Below are 20,263 nucleotides of genomic sequence, written 5' to 3' on the forward strand. Positions count from 1 at the left end.
CGTACCTAATCTGTGCAGCCATACTATGAATCTAAAGTAATCACATTCTTTCCATTATTAATTATCATACATAAATTATATTATAAATTATAAGTAATCATTATTCTTTCCAAGAATATAATTGCCTCTACCTCCATCTCAATTTGTGTTTCCCCCACTCTTCCTTGAACTGGTGTGTGGCAAATAAGAACAATTCAAAACCAGTAATAATTAACCATTGCAACGTTTTAACAGACTGTCTTACTCTATCACATGGTATTATTGTATCCATCATCCTCCTCCTCCACAAATGATAGAAACCATAGCTGCTATAGATGGAATATACACAGATTGACTTTTGCTATTCATCCCCCCCCCTCAAAATCAAATTTTGTACTACTGGAATTCTTATGAATGTAACAAAAAGTGAAACTAACATAATGGAATTGCTTAATTAGGCATAATTTAGTACATAAGTGTACTATACAAGGTCTATAAAAAGTTAGGGATTTGGTTTGTGCCTTCCTTCTCAGACCCTCTATAAAATTAATAAACAATTTCAAAACACCCGCCTCACACATGTCTGAACACCCACGCTGACTCCATCCACTGTGTCACCCCCACTCTTAATACTGCAAAAGTTTACTACTGATATATACACAGTACAATATATAAGTATATATATATTAAAGGTAAATACAGTTCAGTGCACTAATACACTATGGGAAAATAAAATTACTAGGATGAATTCTTGTTTTATTGAAAAAATTAAATAAAAGTACAGGTATTGTATTCCAATTCTTTGAATATACTGGAGTGCTAAACAGCATTTATTTTTGGGGATATCATATGCTGTAAATAAACTTTATAATATTACCACTTTAGGTGTCCAATGAGACATTTAAGCATCATGCACAATTGTGTGTAATCAGTCTCATGGTGTTAAAATGTGTCATATGCTTTAACACTTTATGAAAATTACTTTCTTAAATCATTGTATGTGCACCATTATGATGAAACACTTAACTCTGCCCATACTGTAGTGTGTGGGCAGTGAAAAAGAGGCGATATGATCACCACTTAGAAAATACTAACAGGAATTGACCAAATTGACAAAGAGGAATTCCTGAAAGCAGCAACCTCAAGAACAAGAGGACACAGATTCAAGCTAAGGAAACAAAGGTTCCAAAAAAAGTTAAAAAGTTTTCTGTTTGAGTGGTAGACAGTTGGAACAAGTTAAGCAAGGTGGTGGAGGCAACCACCATCAGTATTTTCTAAGCGTTACACGACAAAGAGTACTGGGAAGACTGGACACCACGAGGGTAGCTCTCATCCCGTAACTACACTTGGGCAATTACACTGTTCGTGCAGTTTATCAGGGGACGAACCACAGATCAACCTGATCATTTGCCAGTATTCACGACAATCACTTTTCCTGTACATTTCCTTTTTGCTTTGCAAATTACCTAATAAAATAAATGCACGGAAGCAATGTTTCTTTATTTTCTTACACCTTTATATAGATTATATGTGAATACATCCATATATTTTTTTTATTTGTGAGAATAAATGAAGAATGGTTAAATATTTATATACTTTCATATAGTATTCAGAAACACCATGCACATACTATTTGTTACTCATCTATATTCTGGAGAATTCATTTCCAAACATTTTGATAGAAATTTGATAATTATAATTTGATAATAATTGGGTTATTAAAAAATTAGGGCAACTTAATAAAGAGTAATAAACATTTGACATACCACTGAGTGGGGCTGTATGTGGGGAGGAGGGGGTGAACCACATGCTGCTGGAGGTGCCGCACGGCCACAAAAGTGTTAAATTAAAATTCGGTTGTGAATAACAAAATTTTCAAGCTACTTAAAGATTTCATAACCTGCTATCATAAAATATGATATATACAGTATAACAGTAAAATATAACCATTTGGAAATTTTAATGCAGCATACAGTACTGTACAAATAAATGACGAAAGTACAATAAAAATGGAATTGGACATTTTATATCATTTTTTAATAACATGGGTATTTAGGAGTGCACAATTTTACAATTTCATAAAGGTTTGCCTTATTGGTTAGCAGATTCATATACATATTTTCCCGATCACTTCAACAATAATACAAAAATTACTCGATAAAGAGTCTGCCAAGTTTTTACAAAACATGGTTCAACTGCTTTTGCTTGATTTTCATCTTTATTTGGTGAATTTTCAGCTCTAACTCCTCTAGCGATAACTGAAAAAAATACATTCAAAGGTTAAGTTCCCAATAAAACTAATGCCAGAATTTCTTATTAAAAATTATTCATCATTACCTGCTGTCGCACCTCATGGACACCAGGGTGGGGGGGGGAGACATTTCATGGGATGGGGAGACACCAGAAAAGATAAAGAAATATAGTGAAAGGTCACATTATATACATACAGTATATGTATATATTTATTACCGTATCTATACTATTAAGAGAGAATGTCCGTGTTTGTCTGTCCAAAGTTGAAGGTCAGATGCCTGGGGCTAGCCCTCACCCAACTTTACAGTGGTAATGGTCTAGGGTACAGCATGGACATAGGCTCGTTTGCATCTTGGGTACATTTGGATGGAATGATCGTTTTTCGTAATGGTCCTGAGACTTTCTCTTTGCTCCAAACTTGTTCAACGTGCTGTTAAACCAAATCCTCTTTATGTCATGTCTCTCATTGTTTCAGGACATACTACAGAATGGCCTTTGCACAAATGTTTTAATAATAATTCACTGTGTCGGGGGACAAGAAGACAGAGTGTATTCATACACGTTTGGCTTTTATCAAGGTCCCCACAAGGTTGAATTACTGACCCTACCCAGGATGCAACCCCACAACAACCTGAGTACCTACTTACTGCTAGGTGAACAGAGGCATTAGGTGAAAGGAAATTTGCCCAACCATTTCTGTCTCGCCCGGGATTCGAACCTGGGATTCTCGATTGTGCGTCGAGAATGAACCTGACTACAGTATTACCGTGACCATTTCATTTCATCATTTCATTGATTATCAATTACCTGTAGCTTAACATCTACTTAACATATCTGAAGTACAGTATTGTACACTCTTAATTTTGTATACCTATCCATTTTAATCCAATCCAGTATGACTACCATATAGTACAAGGCAAATGCTTGAGCTCCAGTAAAATATCTTGATTTATGTAGTAAACAACTAATATATCATGCATAGATATAGAGGAATCATTGGTTATACTAATGAGATGCAAGATCAAAAGAAAGTGCTAAGCCATTATGACTAAACTGCACTTGGAAGGGATAAGGATTTAGGACAGGACAGAGGCAAGGAATGGTGCCCAACCACTTGGACAGTCGGGGATTGAACGCCGACCTGCAAGAAGTGAGAGCGTTGCTCAACAGTCCAGTCCAAGTGGTTGATAGTTTAGAGAACAATGGCAACAAGGATAATATGTTACTTACATCATCCTCAACAGCCTTAATTTCTACCTTTCTTGAAGTATTTGCAGGTGCTTGAATTTTCTGAAAATGCATATCAAAATATATAATAGGCGTTTTGTTTTTTTTGAATTCTAAATGCAATTTTTCACAATATAACAAAGAAGAATTACTCAAGGCTCTTCCAATAACATCATGATTATCAATTATCTACAGTACTTGCTTGCATTATTATCTGCTGTATTGAAAGCATATGAAAACTACTGCTGTATATCAAATGGCTTACTTTATGTCTGAAGTATTCTGGTGATATTCCTTCCAAGTGGAGCACTCTGTCTTCTACAGCCTTGATTCTGGCATAAACATCTCGAGGTACAGGAGCTCCATGGGCCAACCTTAAGTGACTTTCAAGGTTGTGAAGCCGCTCCTCAATACCTATATAGATAAGGAGCTGCACTTGAATAATTCTTTAACTTGAAGATAAACATTGAATTGAACTATCATTCATTTAAATTGAAATCAGATATCACTAGCCACCATTATCATTTAACACTGTAATATTGAGGATGCATAAACAAAACATCCATTGTCATGTGTCATTTGTGGGCATGAACACTCGTGGAAGGCCCAAGAATGTTTGCCTCCCTATTGAGTCTGTATCCTGGATGATGTCATGACATGTATGGATGACTTTTACAACCATTTGATACCAATCAGTAAATAAACTTAGGTGCAAAAAAATAAATCATGTGGCATGACCCATAATTGCCCTCTGAATTGTCATATTGTACGAGTCGACATTAAATTTAGCTATCGCTATAATATAAGTGAACTTAGTTATGACTTATCATTTAATTCAACATTACTTAGTCATAGAATACATGGCTTTATTTGAAGATTAAAGAGAAACTCCTTACCAGGGGGTATAACATCTTCATCTTGAGTATCCTCATAAGTTGGTTTAAACTTAGAATCACGAAAAGTTTCTTTAGACGAATGTCCTGAGGATACTGAGCTCTCCCTGCTGCTGTTGTTACTGTTGTCGCACTTCCTCTCTATGAAAAGATAATATACATTTAGCTTAATTTATTTATTAAACTTCTTTTTCTGATTAATAAATCTTATTACATATCCTTTATTCTCGCTTTCTTGCTTCTTCACTTTGTATCACAAAATCAACCTTCTTTTTATTTCATTAACGGCTCCTGGAACTTCCTTATTCTACCAAACACTTTCTCTTCTTGTAATTTGTGCAATATGAAGCACACACTTGCTTCATGTTCTTAATCAAACACCATTTAATACATTAATATACTTCAATCCAATGTTGCAAAGTAGCATATTATTTATGAATACAATGCTAGTTAAATTCATAGATTGATACATCCATATTCTCTGAAATACAATTCCATTTACCATGTATAATAGTTCTTACCTTGCTTTATTGCCTCCTTTGAAGCATTAAAATTAGGAGAGAGAGATCCAGGATCCAATCCTAATGTCTGAGGTCCCCAGTCATTGACAATATGAGTCACTGTAATTGATAAGATAAATTTATCAGCAATTTGTCAACAATAAGGTTAAATGCACATATGTGTTGATATTTATTTAGAGCAAATGGGGGACCTTTGATATGCTGCTGACTTCCTGTCCTCATTAAGGCCACTAGTGAGATGATGGCCCTCAGGTAAATACTTCTGATACATTTTCATTGGGCAAAAATCCCTTTCCTGCATCTATATTAAAGAACAAATTACCAGCATGCACAGATGACAAGACGCCACGTGCCAGTGTTCCATATTTATTTAATTTGGGAATTACAAGAAAATGATATGCTATATCAATGTGAAAAATTCCCTACACATGCTTGAGTAAAAATGAAAGCAAAAAGACAAAAAACAATACAAAATTAGAAAAAACACTGTTGAAAGAAACGAATATTAATAAGCTACACGGTAAAGCCAAGACTACAATAATATGTAGTGTCTCAAATTATCAATTTTCATTAAATACAAATATGTACTGTAATGAGACAACCAAAACAATGAACACACCAACAAGATAAACCAGTGAGAGAATGAAACGGCAGAACAAGAAAACCTCAAAGAGAAATTCACATGTTCTTGTTTACACTGTTGTAATTGATAAAAAATGTTGAGAACAGCTCAACTGGGGCCTCAAACATAGGAATCTGGCTTAACAGCAAGGTTAGTACCCCATTTATGAGGCCCAAGCTATGAGAACTACTTAAGAGAAATCAAACCTCATCGCTTGAGGAAAGCAACAGCAGCAGTAGGATATGATCAATACATACATGATATTAAGTGGAATAGATAAGATAGACAAGTCTGGATACATTGGAAAACATTCCCCTCTGAATAGTCACCATTCCTATTTTCTTCAGATACTTCTACAATTTCTTAAACCTGCAGTTACTCCCTATTCACCTAGTTGTGTTTGTGTGGGTTGAGCTCTGCTCTTTTAGCGTGCCTCTCAACTGTCAATCAACTGTTTACTAACTACTTTTTTTTTTCCCACACCACACACACACACCCCAGGAAGCAGCCTGTGATAGCTGACTAACTCCCAGGTACCTATTTACTGCTAGGTAACAGGGGCATTCAGGGTGAAAGAAACTTTGCCCATTTGTTTCTGCCTGGTGCGGGAATCGAACCTGCACCACAGAATTACGAGTCCTGCGTGCTATCCACCAAGCTACCAGGCCCCCATTGTTTCTCCATGTTTGTTTCCCTATTTGTTTCTCCATGTCATCTTTGATCTAAGCTACCTCATCCTTTTGTGTGTACAGTATTTTACCTCAATAAACTTATTTCAATTTCAATTTCAACCTTTGATCTTAATTTTTTCCATCTACCAACATCAGAAGTAAATTATCCACTAATTATTGTTTATTATTATCTTCCACTCTTGAATAAAGCACTTAATTATCAACTTACTTTTCAAATGACTATTAGAGCCCTTAGATCTTAAAATAACTGCTGATGTCCGAGCACAGGAATTAAGCGATGAGGTGCCTCCACCCAAGGTGCAGAACTCTTGTACATTCAACACATCTAGTTCCTCACGTTTGCGTTGTTGAAATGCAGCAATTCGTCGATCAAGCTATGAAAGAATATATTATGTTTCCAAATGAGAAACCACAAAAGAGAAATACAGTAGTGTAAATAATTTGTAGAGTATATAAAGATGGGAAACCCAGCATTAGATGTAATGAAATGCCTCTTTCATGTAGAGCCCCAGTGGCTTCCTGAAGCTATCTTGCTGAGATTGCTCCATCTAATGGGTCACATCAGTTGCAGTTCTGTTTGTCATACTAGGAACCAGAGTCAGAACCTGGCCCCCTCTCACAGATGAGCAGAGAACGAGCAAAAATTTTCACCCCACCAGGAAAGCATCCAGAACATCAGCAAAGCTTTACAGACAGCTGGAGACTTCACAGAAAATGAAGCCTCAAAACCACCAAACAACTTTGCAAATGAGTCAAATGAAGCAATAGATTCTTCATAATTAGCTTGAACTCTTTAGTACCAATAGCTGCCTCCAGGCAGGCACCACGCCAGAAATGAAGGTTTAGCTGGTAAATGCCTACCAAGGAGCCAGAAGGACCACCGAGTACAACAGCTTACACAACACACGAGCAACAGCCAAGCTTACACAAGCTGGAATGAAAACATGCATGTGAAGCTAATGCTAAAATCAAAGAACAACACAGAAGCTAAGTAGATGTGCCCCCTACAGCAGGACCAATAAAGTCCAAAGATGGCCCATCACTTAACTTGAAGAAGAGGGGCTTGCCATGACAGAGAGAGGAGCCAAACAGGTGGTATTAACCATCACATCAGTGACAGAACTGAATAGAGAAGCTGGGTGTGGGCTGGGGTTGGGCTGCATGGTGCCAGCTATTGATACTAATAAGTTTGAATTAGTTTTGAGTGAATCCATTGTTTTGTTTGAATGGTTTGCAGAGTTGTTCGGCAGTTTCAACGCTTTCTTTTGTGTGAACCCTCCAGTTGTCTGTAAGGCTTCGCTGACTTTCTAGATGCTATCCCAGTGAAATGGAGGAATGTCTTTTGCTCTCTCTGCCTCTGAGGGGAAAGCCAGGTTCTGATCCCTGGTTGGGCAAACATTGCTACTTCAACTGATGTAACCCATTAGATAGAACAATCTCAGCAAGATAGTTAAGATAGTTTCAGAGTACCACTGGGAAGGATTCCCCTGAAAAAAAGGGCTTTATGGTTTTTGTTCAACCTTAAATATTTCTTTCATTCCTACATTTATTTTAATACTAATTTTTAAAAATTCAGTTATATTACAAAATCAATTGCAGCAATTAGGGATTTGAACTCTCAACCTAGATTTGAGTGATAGATGAAATATGCCTTACTGAGTGAGCCACTCAATTGTTCCCTTATGAAATGTCCTGCTCTCCTGATGACATCACCAGACACAGTAAACACATGGTGATATTTAGTCTTTGCACTAGGAGTACTGTATATTTTAAAATGTATTGTAATGTACTGTATCGACTGGGTCATACTGGGACAAGGATGACACTGGAGAAGACTGTCCAACTTAGAACGACCTCCAGAAGGCTCATCCATCTACACTCACAACCACCTTCTGAGCACTACTCATGTGAGGTGGGGCAAAGCATGGGCACTTTGTTGCCATGTAGGTGCTCACTCACACAAAATTAATATAACAGCAAAATAATATTTGTGAGCAAGATACTGATATAATGTATGTAAAGTTTGCTCAGTGAATGGACAGAAATGTAAGCCTTGTTACTAAATGAAAGGCGGCAAGGCGAGGTTATGTTTCGTTACATTACATTTTAAGAGTTACCTCTTTTTTGGATGCAACAATCTGTACCAAGTTTGGATCCAATTCATGCTGATCGTTTGTTTCCTGTACAAATAGTTTATTTTGTTGTCCTTCACTGTTCTCATTGGAAGCAAGTGTGCAAGATTTTCCAACTGTATTTAAAGGCATCTCATCCTCGGCTTCAGGATCTTTTTCTTGCTTAATTCTCTTTGCTAGTGGTTGACTTGCTTCTCTACTCCCATCTTCATCAATTCCTGAAAGAGATACGTAACTAATAAGGATATTACAGCAACATGGAAAACCAAATAACCTGTAATCAAAACTATAGGAATATTTGAAAGCAATTTCAAAATGGTGTACAGTAATTAAAGTGATATCCTTATTCTCTAACTACTTTCTTCTTAATAGCATGAATAAGTTAGAAAGTGATATGGTTTAGTTTCTAATAGTGATGGCCAGAAAACCCATTAACCTTATTTAGATCCCCATGTACTGACATTCCCTGGGATGCAATCCACAACAGTTGCCAAACTCCTTGGAACATATTTACTGTAAGGTGAACAGAGGCACCAGGAGAAAGGAAACATGCCCATCCATCTATTTGTCTCACCTGGGGATTCAACTCAGGAGCCTTGGTTGTGAGCTAAAGATGTAGACTATTGTGCTACAGAAGCCATCATACAAATTATTCGAACTGATAGTATAAGAAAGTTGGATTTATCACTTTCATTTGCAGTCATACTATAATGTTATAATAATTACATGAGTAGATAAATATCTTTTGTAATTTGACAATTACAATTGTAGTGCACTATAAAAAAAATTCCTCTGTGATAAATAGGGACAAATTTGATAAATAATAATAATTACTTTTTTAAATGTCTTTAGAAGCTATTAATTTTAATATTCATAAAATAATTTAACATTAACAATAAGGCACTTAGTGTAGATAAAATTCTCCTTCCTGAGTGCGTTACTCTCTCTTCCCCTTTGATAATACCCCGCTCCCACTGGTATTATGCAAACTCCAGTCTAGACCAGTGTTACTTTATCTCCCATGCTACAGATATCTTTTCTAAATGCCTGAGCCAGGGATCTATCAGGAGGGAGACACTAGAGAGAACACTGCCTAACACTGAATGACTTATCAGAAGATGCATTCTTCTGCATTCAAATGTATCTTCCAAGCAATACTTTAAAACACAGAAACCAAGCATTACTCTGCTATTCTTAAACTAAAGATGGCTAGTTGATCACCTGGGTGTGACTGCAACCTATCACCAGGTGATAGCACTGATCATGTAGAGAAAGGTAGTGGACAATCTCGCCTCACTTTCATTCCAATGCATCACCAGGAAAGAAGGCACAGGGGTAACTTGGGACAAAGACACAGCATGGTAGTGACCGAGTGACCAGCTCACTAAGGATCGTTTCATTTATATTTAATGCCCAGTTTTTGAGTCTAGGTCACTCAGTTGCTCTCTGAGGCAAATCAGATGAAAATTTAAATTTTCAATGAAAATGTAATTTTCATTTAATTTCATCTAAAATTTAAATGGAAAAAAGGAAAACAAGGGATAGTTTACCTATGCCATGGGAGGGTTCAGAAGATGCCTGAAGGGATGAGGAGAATCACAGCCCTGAAATTTGGAGGGGCATCCATGACCTGATTCCCCACCGAAGAGGAGACTAGAGGGAGGAGAAACGCCCCATTATCACACATGGAATATAAAGATGTGCCAAGGTACAGTTCGTCCACCAACACATTTGGGCTTTAATGCCAACATATATCATAGCAGAGAAAAATGCCTTGCTAAAGATGAGGTACAATCCATGTTAGATCTTGATTTCTATAGGTTAGAAGGGTTAAAGAAAAAAAAAAAAAAGACTGCAGGACCAGGGTAGCATTTAAGCTGACTACAAGAACAATCAATCATTGGACTGATAGAACACTGATTTCACACATTTCCATTACCTCTGCACCCATCATAACTGTATGCACTTACACTTTCAGCATTTCTGACACACCAATAAATCTCTAAAAGCATTATTTGCATACATCAGATTTGGCAGGCTCTTTTTACTCATACAGTACTGTAAACTAACAAACATAACTCTATACAAATCTATACTCTACAATGTAATAACTCCTTTTCACAAGAAAGATTCATAAGCACACACCTTAAATTGTTAAGTTATCTGTACAGCACATCTTTTCATATTGGCTGACAGTGGTAGCAGCTCTGGTAACATCTTCCTGTCTGCTGGCATGTTGTTGCTTTATTGAATGAAAGGACTAACCCTCAGTGATAATGAAGTGGAAAAAAATCAAGCAAGGATTCTTTTCTTGTTTGTTGAAGTTGGAGAAAGGGACTAAAATTGATGGAATGTGTATAATAACGATTCCATCTTGAGCTTGTCTATGAATGGAGTAATAAGTTGTGGCAAGCGTTGGCAAGAGGCCACAGTCACGATAAACCCAACTTGTGGGCAATTCTCATGCCCTCAGAATACAGTAGTTAAAAGTCCTAGCACAGAATAACCAGTATATGACCGTTGAAAATAATGCCTCACTCCTAATTATAAATGCTAGTTATGCTTCTACTCAATCATATCCACAATATTAATAAAAAAAAAGAAGAGAGAGAGAGAAAGAGGAGATATCTAGTCGTCTTTCTCAGAAATCAGTTTATCAAATGGAATGTTGGTGCGTACTGTATATAACTGCTGACAGAGAAATTATACAGAAAACCATAAACACCAGCTTCCCCTGTAACCTGCAATAAATATTTCACTCCAGCGCTACCTCATTTTCATACAATTTGTGCCTTGTATAATTTACAACAAATTTACAATGTGTAAGATAATATAATGTTAATTAAGCTATAAATTATTTCTTAAAGTCAAAACCGTTTTAATAGAATTGATACTTCATATGATGATTATAAATCAGAGACTGTACAAGGGAATTAAACAAATCTTATGACCTTATGGATTTATTTAGTCTACAGTGAGTGAGATATTAATCAGGTTCCATAACCTATGTATAGCTTAGTTTAAGCATTTTATACCAACACTAAATGGGCAACAGTTCTTGCTAAGTGATATCTGATTTGCTTAACTTAACCAACATTTGAGAATACTGTATTTGACTAATTTCTCTTAGAAATTAACCAAAATTTGTTTAAGATGGAAAATCTAAATTTTTGTTGACAGATATTAGTGTCAATAATTCATAAATATAAGCAGTATAGTATTAATTATTTTAATTATTACAGTAGTATTACATGTTAGCTAATTTTCTAGCCTTAAAATTTTAATATAGAATTCACTGAGTTAATTTAAGCATTCAAGTACGGTACTGTACAACAATGTTGATTGTATGAAAATTTTAACAAGATCAAACTTGCAAAAACTATAAAGTCAATATCGTAAGACAATTCACAAGACCAATATATTCAAATAATTAAGACTACCTAATAAAACGAAATACTGTACTTCTATTACAAAACGTTATGAAAAATTGTGACGATTATTCTAATGAAAGTGATCACACACAATATGATCATACTCAGGCCGGCCTCAACTGAAAATCTACTTGTATATTACTACATAATTATGTGACAGATGCACCAGACATACAAAGACTTGGCTATTATATGAAATGCTTAATACTCTTATGATGAACAAATCCACAAGGGCCGTAACGAGGGTTCATCATGGCCCTTGTTCGTAAGGGCAGTAGAACTTCTGGTTGCAATTCTTTTAACCATGTCGTAGCGCAGTCGATTGAGGCAGCATCTGGGATGCTCTCGCACGCAGGTTCGAACCCTCGTCATGGCCCTTGTGGATTTGTTCATTTGATGCATCATGCTATTGTGATTTCTGTGTGTAAACTTTTTATGATTTTACTTGCAAGTTAAAAGCGGCATGTTATAATCTTAAAAGATATTTCATATATTTGGCTCTTTTGGAGCGTTTCCTTAAATGAGCTTAATGCTTTTAAGGACGGACACTACCAATGGAGAATGTAAGTGATGTTGGTCATGCAAAACCTTCATTTTAGGGCAATCACAGATGAATACAATTAACATTTACAATCATACTTCTAATAAATATTATTTTACCAAAAAAAATAGGTAGTATTCATGCTCCAAAAATACAGTCATGTCAATGATTAGTCAACTACGATTAATAATACTAAAAGTAAGTTAACAAAAATAATAATGATGCTAGGTAATCAGATTATTTGAGGTTACTATTTACATCAAAAGTTTCTTAACTAGAGCCATGAGCATTATGATTGCACAATGTCATACTTGGTTTTACATCTTACTTCATTATACAGTATTGTATTTCATCTTTTAATCAAGACTTTTTTTTTAATTATCACTAACATCATAACTATACCAGATTTGGCTTAGCTTCTAATTAATGATTACAAGTTATCATTTTTAGTTTTAGCATCATTCTTCACAATTAGGCAATACATTTTAATTACTACTATGTTAAGCTACTACGTTATGAGGGCCACTAACACACTAGCAGCCTCGATGAGGACAGGAAGCCGGTGGCTTGTCAAAGGTCCCACCCATAATAAATCCCCCGCCCCCAAGGTTTATAATTACAGTATTAACTCCCAAGTATGATTGTAAGATGTTAGTGTGGTAGGAATGTGAAATATCATGAGTGACGGCAGTAGAAATGGATATTTTGAGAAGTGTATGGAAATAGGAAAGATGTGGAATGCAGGAATCAATAAACCCCAAGATTGAGGAGAGCATTCGTAGATGGGCTGAGCATGTTGAATGAATGAATGAATGATAGATTAGAGAAGTGTATTCAAATTAATTCGAGAACTGTGAGGCGAGGAAGAAAGTATGCAGACACAGCATGAGAAAGCAGGGAGTGAGTGTGGGCAATGCACATGATACAGTAAGTGATAAAGCTGGGTAAAAGCAGATTGTAATGAATGAATGATTTTTTTTAATGTACTGGGCAGTACAGTGCCTGTGTATTTCAATTAACAATAAGTACTGTGCACCTAATCTTATGAAGTGGATGGGTGTTGCTGTGGGTAACAGCTGAGGTGTGGTAGTGGTGGTGATTATTTATCCATGATGGTAGCCATGATGGTATAAAGGCTCCCGGTAATATAGTCGGGTTATTTCTCGACTCACAATCGAGAATTCCAAGTGCAAATCCCAGGCGGGACAGAACTGGTTGGGTGCATTTCCTATCACCTAATGCACATGTTCATCAAGCAGTGAACAGATACCCAGGAGTTAGTCAGCTTGTTTTGGAGTTGCATATTGGAGGGATCAGTAACTCGACCCCAGGGGGGTAGGGGGGGGGGGGTGACCCTCGATATATAAACCTCGTATGTACTGTATGCATAAACTGGCTGCCTGTTCCCCTGATACAAAATGAATTATGAATATTATATTATGGACGATACAATGAATGACCGAGTGATACTTTTTAAATTTATTATTATACAATATCCATAATCCACTTTTTACTATGTTCACCATTTAATTTCCCCATTTAATTACCTCCATGCCCAATGAAAGTAAGAAATGGGAGAAATTATAATTTATGCACATAATATAAATTCTTTAATGGCATATCTACATTATGTTATCAACACTGTACTCGTCTTCTGTCAGCTTTAGATTCGCTCAAACCATTGTGCAACCAAAGAGATTCAAATTATATTCAGAAACAAAATAATAAACATTTCACAATTTTTCATTAACAAAATAATATTAAAATTTTAATTATTTACAGAAATACATAGAAAATAAAGGTAATTATAATTTCTAACTGTAACAAGAAGTCCAATATTATTGCACAATGTAAATATGATCTCTGTTTGGCCAAAGTAGTTAAAAGCATTACAAGGAAATAAAAAAAAATTCTAAATATTCTTAATTTCAGAGCTCTTAGATAATTCCAGACAGGTTTTTGTAAATACTATACAATGTAAATAACTCTTCTGTTTTAGTTATACTCTACCTTAAGTGTTAATTGTACGGATATAATAATGGCTTTTATATTACTTATTAAGTATATAAAAATAGCTGCCTCAATAAAGCTTCTGAATTTTTATTTGCATTACAAGCACAAATAAATTTTAATAAGAGTCAGGTTAATTGTTTGTGCAGACTATTACTACAAGTATCTACCAATTACAGTATACTTTACGTAAAATCTGCAGTACAGTACAGTACAGTACTTACAGGTGTACCCAATTAATCAAGTTATTGCTAAGAGAGCAACAACTGGCAGAGTTGAGCACAAATTGCGGATAACAATGTAGAGAAACACCATCCCGAGAGAATACTTTACGAAAGGAAACATTTTGCTCGTACGAGGACTGAATGAGTCCCCGTACAAGCTAAACATTATCTCCAATCAAATCTACTCTCAACTTAATGATTCCACATAAAGCTACTGAAAACAGCATCAAATATAGTAGAGCGCACTTAACACTGCACACACATTTAGATTAAAAAAATTATATATTAGGGAGTATCAAAATAGAAACTGTACAATGAAGCATCACAGACTACCAAATTCCCCTAGGTAAATTAAGTGTCTACAACTACCAGATACTGTGGATGCATGTTTAGTAAAATTCTCTATGAATCAATCTGAGAGGTCACTGTACCTGAGAAGCTCTGGTTCTTGCTAAAAATAACATACAAGATGCATCCTAGCTGATGTATATAATTTCAGATGCCATAATATTTGTTTTCTTCAAAAGACAAAGCATATAATTCAATTGAATTTTATATAAATTTAATTTCCTTTATATTTATTTTAATTATTTTATCCAATTTAATATCTTCAACTTGTGAGCATGTCAGCCTTCCAAAATTAGTATGGCTGAATTGCTGTTTACATTTCATTATGTGTTTGAATTATAAAGGCAAGTTCACCTCACAAATATTATTAATTTTTAAATTTTGCTTAACCAGCCACAGAGGAGTACAAAATTTAGATCCCCGTATTTGTTTATGATGATTATTCTTGGCAAATTAAACAATTCAATTTATCAGATATATATATATACATACACATTCTAATGTTTAAAATGGATGACTAGTAACAATAGTCACTACAGAAAATGTCACATTTTAATAACCTTAATTTGGGTAATATACTACAGTACAGTACTACAAATTTTTCAAAAACCAGCTTGTCTCATGTAAGTTAAAGAACCCTGAAGCTCTGGCTAAAGTCTGTACTCTACTGCATACACAACTACTAATTCTTATAAAGGGTTATAAATCTAGGCACTTTTATGCACGCAAAATAATGAGAAAAAAATGTGGATCATATTGAGCAAGTTTCTCATGCATGAATTGTGAACCTCATTAGGAATTTTAGTGTACTGTCAATCATTAACTTTTATCACAGTGCAGTGTAATTAACATGGACCCAAGCTAACACTTGGACCCAATGTTCATGCAGTCAATGACAAAAATACGACAGGAATAATTGTCTAAAAGAATACACAAACAAGAGAAATCAAAATGCCGCCAAAATTTACTAAACAACATTTGACAACATAGTTTCTTTAACTGATAACCATCAGAAAAGCAAGGCTGCTAAATTTGAGAACAAACGAAACCCAACATTACGTGCTTTTGTTGTTATTGACGGTTTCCTTCAAACTGCTGCTTTTATTTGGGATATCTTCTTTCTTTACCCATGTGCACTCTTTGTTTTTCTTCCAGTCACCACTGCCATCACTATAAACTTCCTTCTTCCAAATGGGGACATTGGCTTTAAGGCTATCTATTAGGAAGGACACCGCATCCAAACATTCACGCCGATGTTTCGAACTAACGGCTACAATAACACTGGATTCTGTTACAGGTACCAAGCCTAATCTGTAAACAACCAAACAATCAAGAATAATTTTATCCATATTGTAGTCCTTTAACCCATTAATCAAGATATACCTATCTTCATTAATAAAATCCTGGAAGCAATGATTGTATTATTAAAAATAATAAGATAACGTACAGTAAAATTAAAACGAAATAAAAAACAATATCTAACGTATTACTAATATGAGTGTCACCTCACTACCTTCTCAAATTTGCTAGTAGAGATTAAATACTTTTAAAGTTATGTAATTTAAGAAATACAGATCGTTAATACTACACTGCACACAAGATACTTACAAAAAATAAATAGATCTTTATACAAAGATTAGAAACTAACAGAATTCATAATAAATGCAGACAAGTGTCATCCTCCTCTACTCTGATAATATAAACTTACTGTTACAAAAAGCTTCATCATGCTGACTATTATGAACTCTTGCAACCCTAAATAGTAAACCTTAATTCAAAGTAAAATTCTGTAAACCTACATGGCTAAATGTTAATTCGACAAATTAGAATGTTGAAATAATACAACATGCCGCACTTGCCTGTGGTGTATTGCTATGTGTTTCAAAGACCACTTTTCTCTAGCTTCTTTGCAGAGTTTATACATTTCTTTCTCTGCCATCTCTTGATATGACTCGTACTCGAGTCTCACAACATTTTTTCCCTGTAAAGGTAGTTATTATACTATGTAAAGTAAAGTAAGTAATTATTGAACTGTATATACTTGTGGCACCCTGTATCGAGCAATACAAAATCAGCTCTGAAAATAAAGTACAGTATGTATATAAACTGATCAAAATTATTAAAACTACGTATTATATTTGATTAACCAATCAAAATGTAACTTCTAGCTGTCATACCTCAAGTACAATTTTTCTTTTTGTGAGTAAAGAGTGCAGCATATATACACAGTACCTCACATTTAATGCTGGAAAATACATTCCAGGAAATGGGAGTTAGCTGAATTAGCACTAGAAGGGGTCATTATAGCATAGTCCCTATGGAAATGTGTTCATTACACTGTAATTATTACCTAGGAGTTAATAGCAATGCAAGAGCAAGGTGCAGGATGGCATTAAAGGATGTATATATAGAGATTGCAATGATTGGAGTGTTGTAGTATATATATTGAGTAGTATTATCCTGGTGTGATGATGTGGTAGTGGTGTGTAATTACCTAAGTGTAGTTACAGGATGAGAGCCACGTTTGTGGTGTCCCGTCTCCCCAGCACTCTGTCATATAATGCTTTGAAATTACTGATGTTTTGGCCTCCACTACCTTCTCACCTAACTTGTTTCAACTGTCTACCACTCTGTTTACAAAAGTGAAAAGTGTGGTTGCATAGTGGTGCAGAAATGATCATGTGGATTGGTGGTGCCTCATACCTACTGTATCTACTAATGTATTTATACAGCAGAACTATCCAGTAATTTGTCATACTTGCTCTTAAAACTGAATGGCGATCGACCGAGCACTATCTACAACACCACTGTTTCCCAAATGTTATTACGAGCTTCACAACCAAATAAAAGACCAATGCCCCAAACCCATTATGTGGTGATGGCTGGAGATGAAGCCCCAACCCACATACTGAAATATATTTACATGATGTAAATGAAGGTACTGTACAGTACAATCATAAAACGGGAAACTGGAATTGCCAAGGTCACATTACCTGGAAGGTGTCACGTGTAGTTCCAACAAAAAGACTGATGGCGCCACAGGAAGGATCAGTAACAAGAGTGGTGACTTGCTCCACTGACAGAATATCCAGGGTTAACTTTATGTGGTCCATAATGCCTAACCTAAGGACAAAATGTAACAGATTCTGGTAAATAGAGCACAGAATACCAACAACTCAATTCATACAGAACTGAAAAAGCAATTTAAATTTCAAAAATAAATAAATAAATAAATGGAAAAAAATTTAAAAGATTAAACAAATACTGCATACAGTAGTACTGTATATTGAATTATGTGCAGTTGACTGTACATTTGGCATAATTCAATATTAAAAACAAATTGTACAACATACCTCCACTAATAGGTGGAATGATGGCCACTTCGTCTCCTGTGGCAAGCACTAGATCCTGGCCTGGTTCGCAGTATTCCTGGTTCAAAGAAACAATTACACTTTCCTTGATCTTGTCAATCTCTCCGAATGAACGCACTACCTGAGCCAGTAACTGTTCTGGTGTAGTGACTGCAGTTAGTGTTAAGGCTGAGCGGTCCACACCTGCAAGGTCACGAGCTCCAGCGAAAAACAACACTGTGACCATAACCTCTCTTTCCGTCATCACCCCTGCTAAATTAAAGGTTAATTATCAAAAGAAAGAAAGAAAGGTTGAACAAAGCCTATTGAATATTTCAAAAGGAAACTAACTGAACTGGAAAATGCCTGGAAAATGATCAAGAAAACATTGACAAATTTACACCAGCTTGTGGCATAAATTGAGTAATATGCATAATTATGCATCATTTTTACTCAACAAGTCATGCACAGAAAACATCACATGCTTAACAGTAAACATTTTAAACTTGTCACAAAAACATTATACATCCTGTATCAAGTTTTATAGATACAAAATATGCATACACTACAAATTCACATGTAAACAAAAATATTTCCTTCACACAAATTTGTATAGCTTCAATATGCTGAAATCCACTAAAGTACAGACCTACTGCTGGCAGCTCCAGTGGTGGACCAAAGACTACTGACTAAAGGGTTGAATCTGTTAAGTGACAGCATTTTCTGCTTAGTCATGCTCACTGGCATAAAGCAACCTTAACATAGTGTGTACACAAATTGTACTAATACTGTACAGTATCATCTGAGATAAAAGAAACTTGTGATACTGATTACAATACCAATCTTATCAATGTGACTCATAGTACAGGAAAACATATTATTTGTATCAACTATCATGATAATGCATCAACAAGTACAACACAGTATGGTGAGAGGTATAATATGCTAATGTGTACTTTACCTGCTTGACAAATACATTACAGGGTGAAATCCTCACAACTGTGGCATATGAATGTCTTCAATAGAATTTAAACAAAATTAACAATATACCATACAAGAAACTTTGTGGATCATATATATATATTAACTGTACATTATTACTGAACCTACTTTTAGTTATTAGTAGTGCTATGCTTCCTATATGTTCCATCTTCCTCGTACTGTACTGTGTATTTTGTCAACTATTAAGCACTAATTTTTATTGTACCCTTTTGTTTACTATTTTATATACAGTATTTACAACACATTACCTGGAGTGATAAAATATGAATACCCTTCCAATATTCTGAGGCTATTACCAGATAAAGTTTCTTTCATTACACAGTATCTAGACTTATGGTTCTGGCTAGTATGGCTGCACAGAGAGCCCTGTAGGGTACCATTTATTGTGGCCTTTCATCCTGATTCTCTTACACTGACTGCTTCCTTTTAAGCAGGAAACTCTGTATTCAGTCTAGGATCTGTATTGTTATGCCAGCAGTGGTCACCATCTTGAATAACAATCTCTTGTAAGGGACTGTGCCAAAAGCCTTCTGGCAGTCTAGGAAAATGCAATTCACCCATCTTTATCTTGTCTGATGTTGGTTTCTATATAATACAAGTTTATTAGTTCACAAGAAATGACTCTTCCTCCTCTGAATCAATACCATTTCTCCATTAAGTTTTATATTTTCCTCCAAATGTTCTAATACCATTCAAGTAAATTTATTGAGATAAAAAAATACATATCAAAAGGATAAAGAAGCTTAGGCTATTTCTACCTTCCTCCTATTTCAGGTCTCTCATATGGCTCACAAATCCATACAGTAGACAAATAATAATATTTTTTCCTTTCACATTCCGATAGTCATCACATCATTCTTATTACAAACTGCATTACTAGTCTTTTGGTACTACATGCTTGGGGTGAAGGGTTTGTACCTCATAAGAACTCTCTCATTCTATGATCACACATTTAAACAATTTGATGTGGTACACTACTAATTTCTTTATTTCTATAGTTATCAAACAATTAATAATAATAATAATAATAATAATAAT

The 20,263-nt window shown here is 35.2% G+C and overlaps 1 protein-coding gene across 1 annotated transcript; it reads right to left on the bottom strand.

Annotated features, from left to right (window-relative positions):
* Positions 1-722: 722 nt before the first annotated feature.
* On the bottom strand, positions 723-18,365 carry Mocs2B (Molybdenum cofactor synthesis 2B). The gene is made up of 11 exons (XM_045744465.2): positions 18,227-18,365; positions 17,867-17,996; positions 16,733-16,854; positions 15,937-16,184; positions 8,305-8,537; positions 6,396-6,561; positions 4,874-4,972; positions 4,356-4,493; positions 3,725-3,873; positions 3,463-3,522; positions 723-2,237 (listed from the first exon to the last, which is right to left on the bottom strand). Exons 2-11 carry the CDS (start codon positions 17,984-17,986, stop codon positions 2,157-2,159), a joined length of 1,416 nt encoding a protein of 471 aa, XP_045600421.1. The 5' UTR covers positions 17,987-17,996; positions 18,227-18,365; the 3' UTR covers positions 723-2,156.
* Between the last annotated feature and the right edge of the window lie 1,898 nt (positions 18,366-20,263).

The sequence above is a fragment of the Procambarus clarkii genome, chromosome 32 (assembly GCF_040958095.1).
Source record: "Procambarus clarkii isolate CNS0578487 chromosome 32, FALCON_Pclarkii_2.0, whole genome shotgun sequence".
Classification (NCBI taxonomy): domain Eukaryota; kingdom Metazoa; phylum Arthropoda; class Malacostraca; order Decapoda; family Cambaridae; genus Procambarus; species Procambarus clarkii.

Bases quoted from the DNA above. Each gene is read 5' to 3' on its own strand.
- Mocs2B (XM_045744465.2), bottom strand. From the start codon at position 17,986: ATGGACCACATAAAGTTAACCCTGGATATTCTGTCAGTGGAGCAAGTC. The intron at 8,538-15,936 runs GCACGTAATGTT...TATCTCTTTCAG, and splicing joins AACCGTCAATAACAACAAAA to GAATTGATGAAGATGGGAGT. The intron at 3,874-4,355 runs GTAAGGAGTTTC...TTATCTATATAG, and splicing joins TGAAGATGTTATACCCCCTG to GTATTGAGGAGCGGCTTCAC.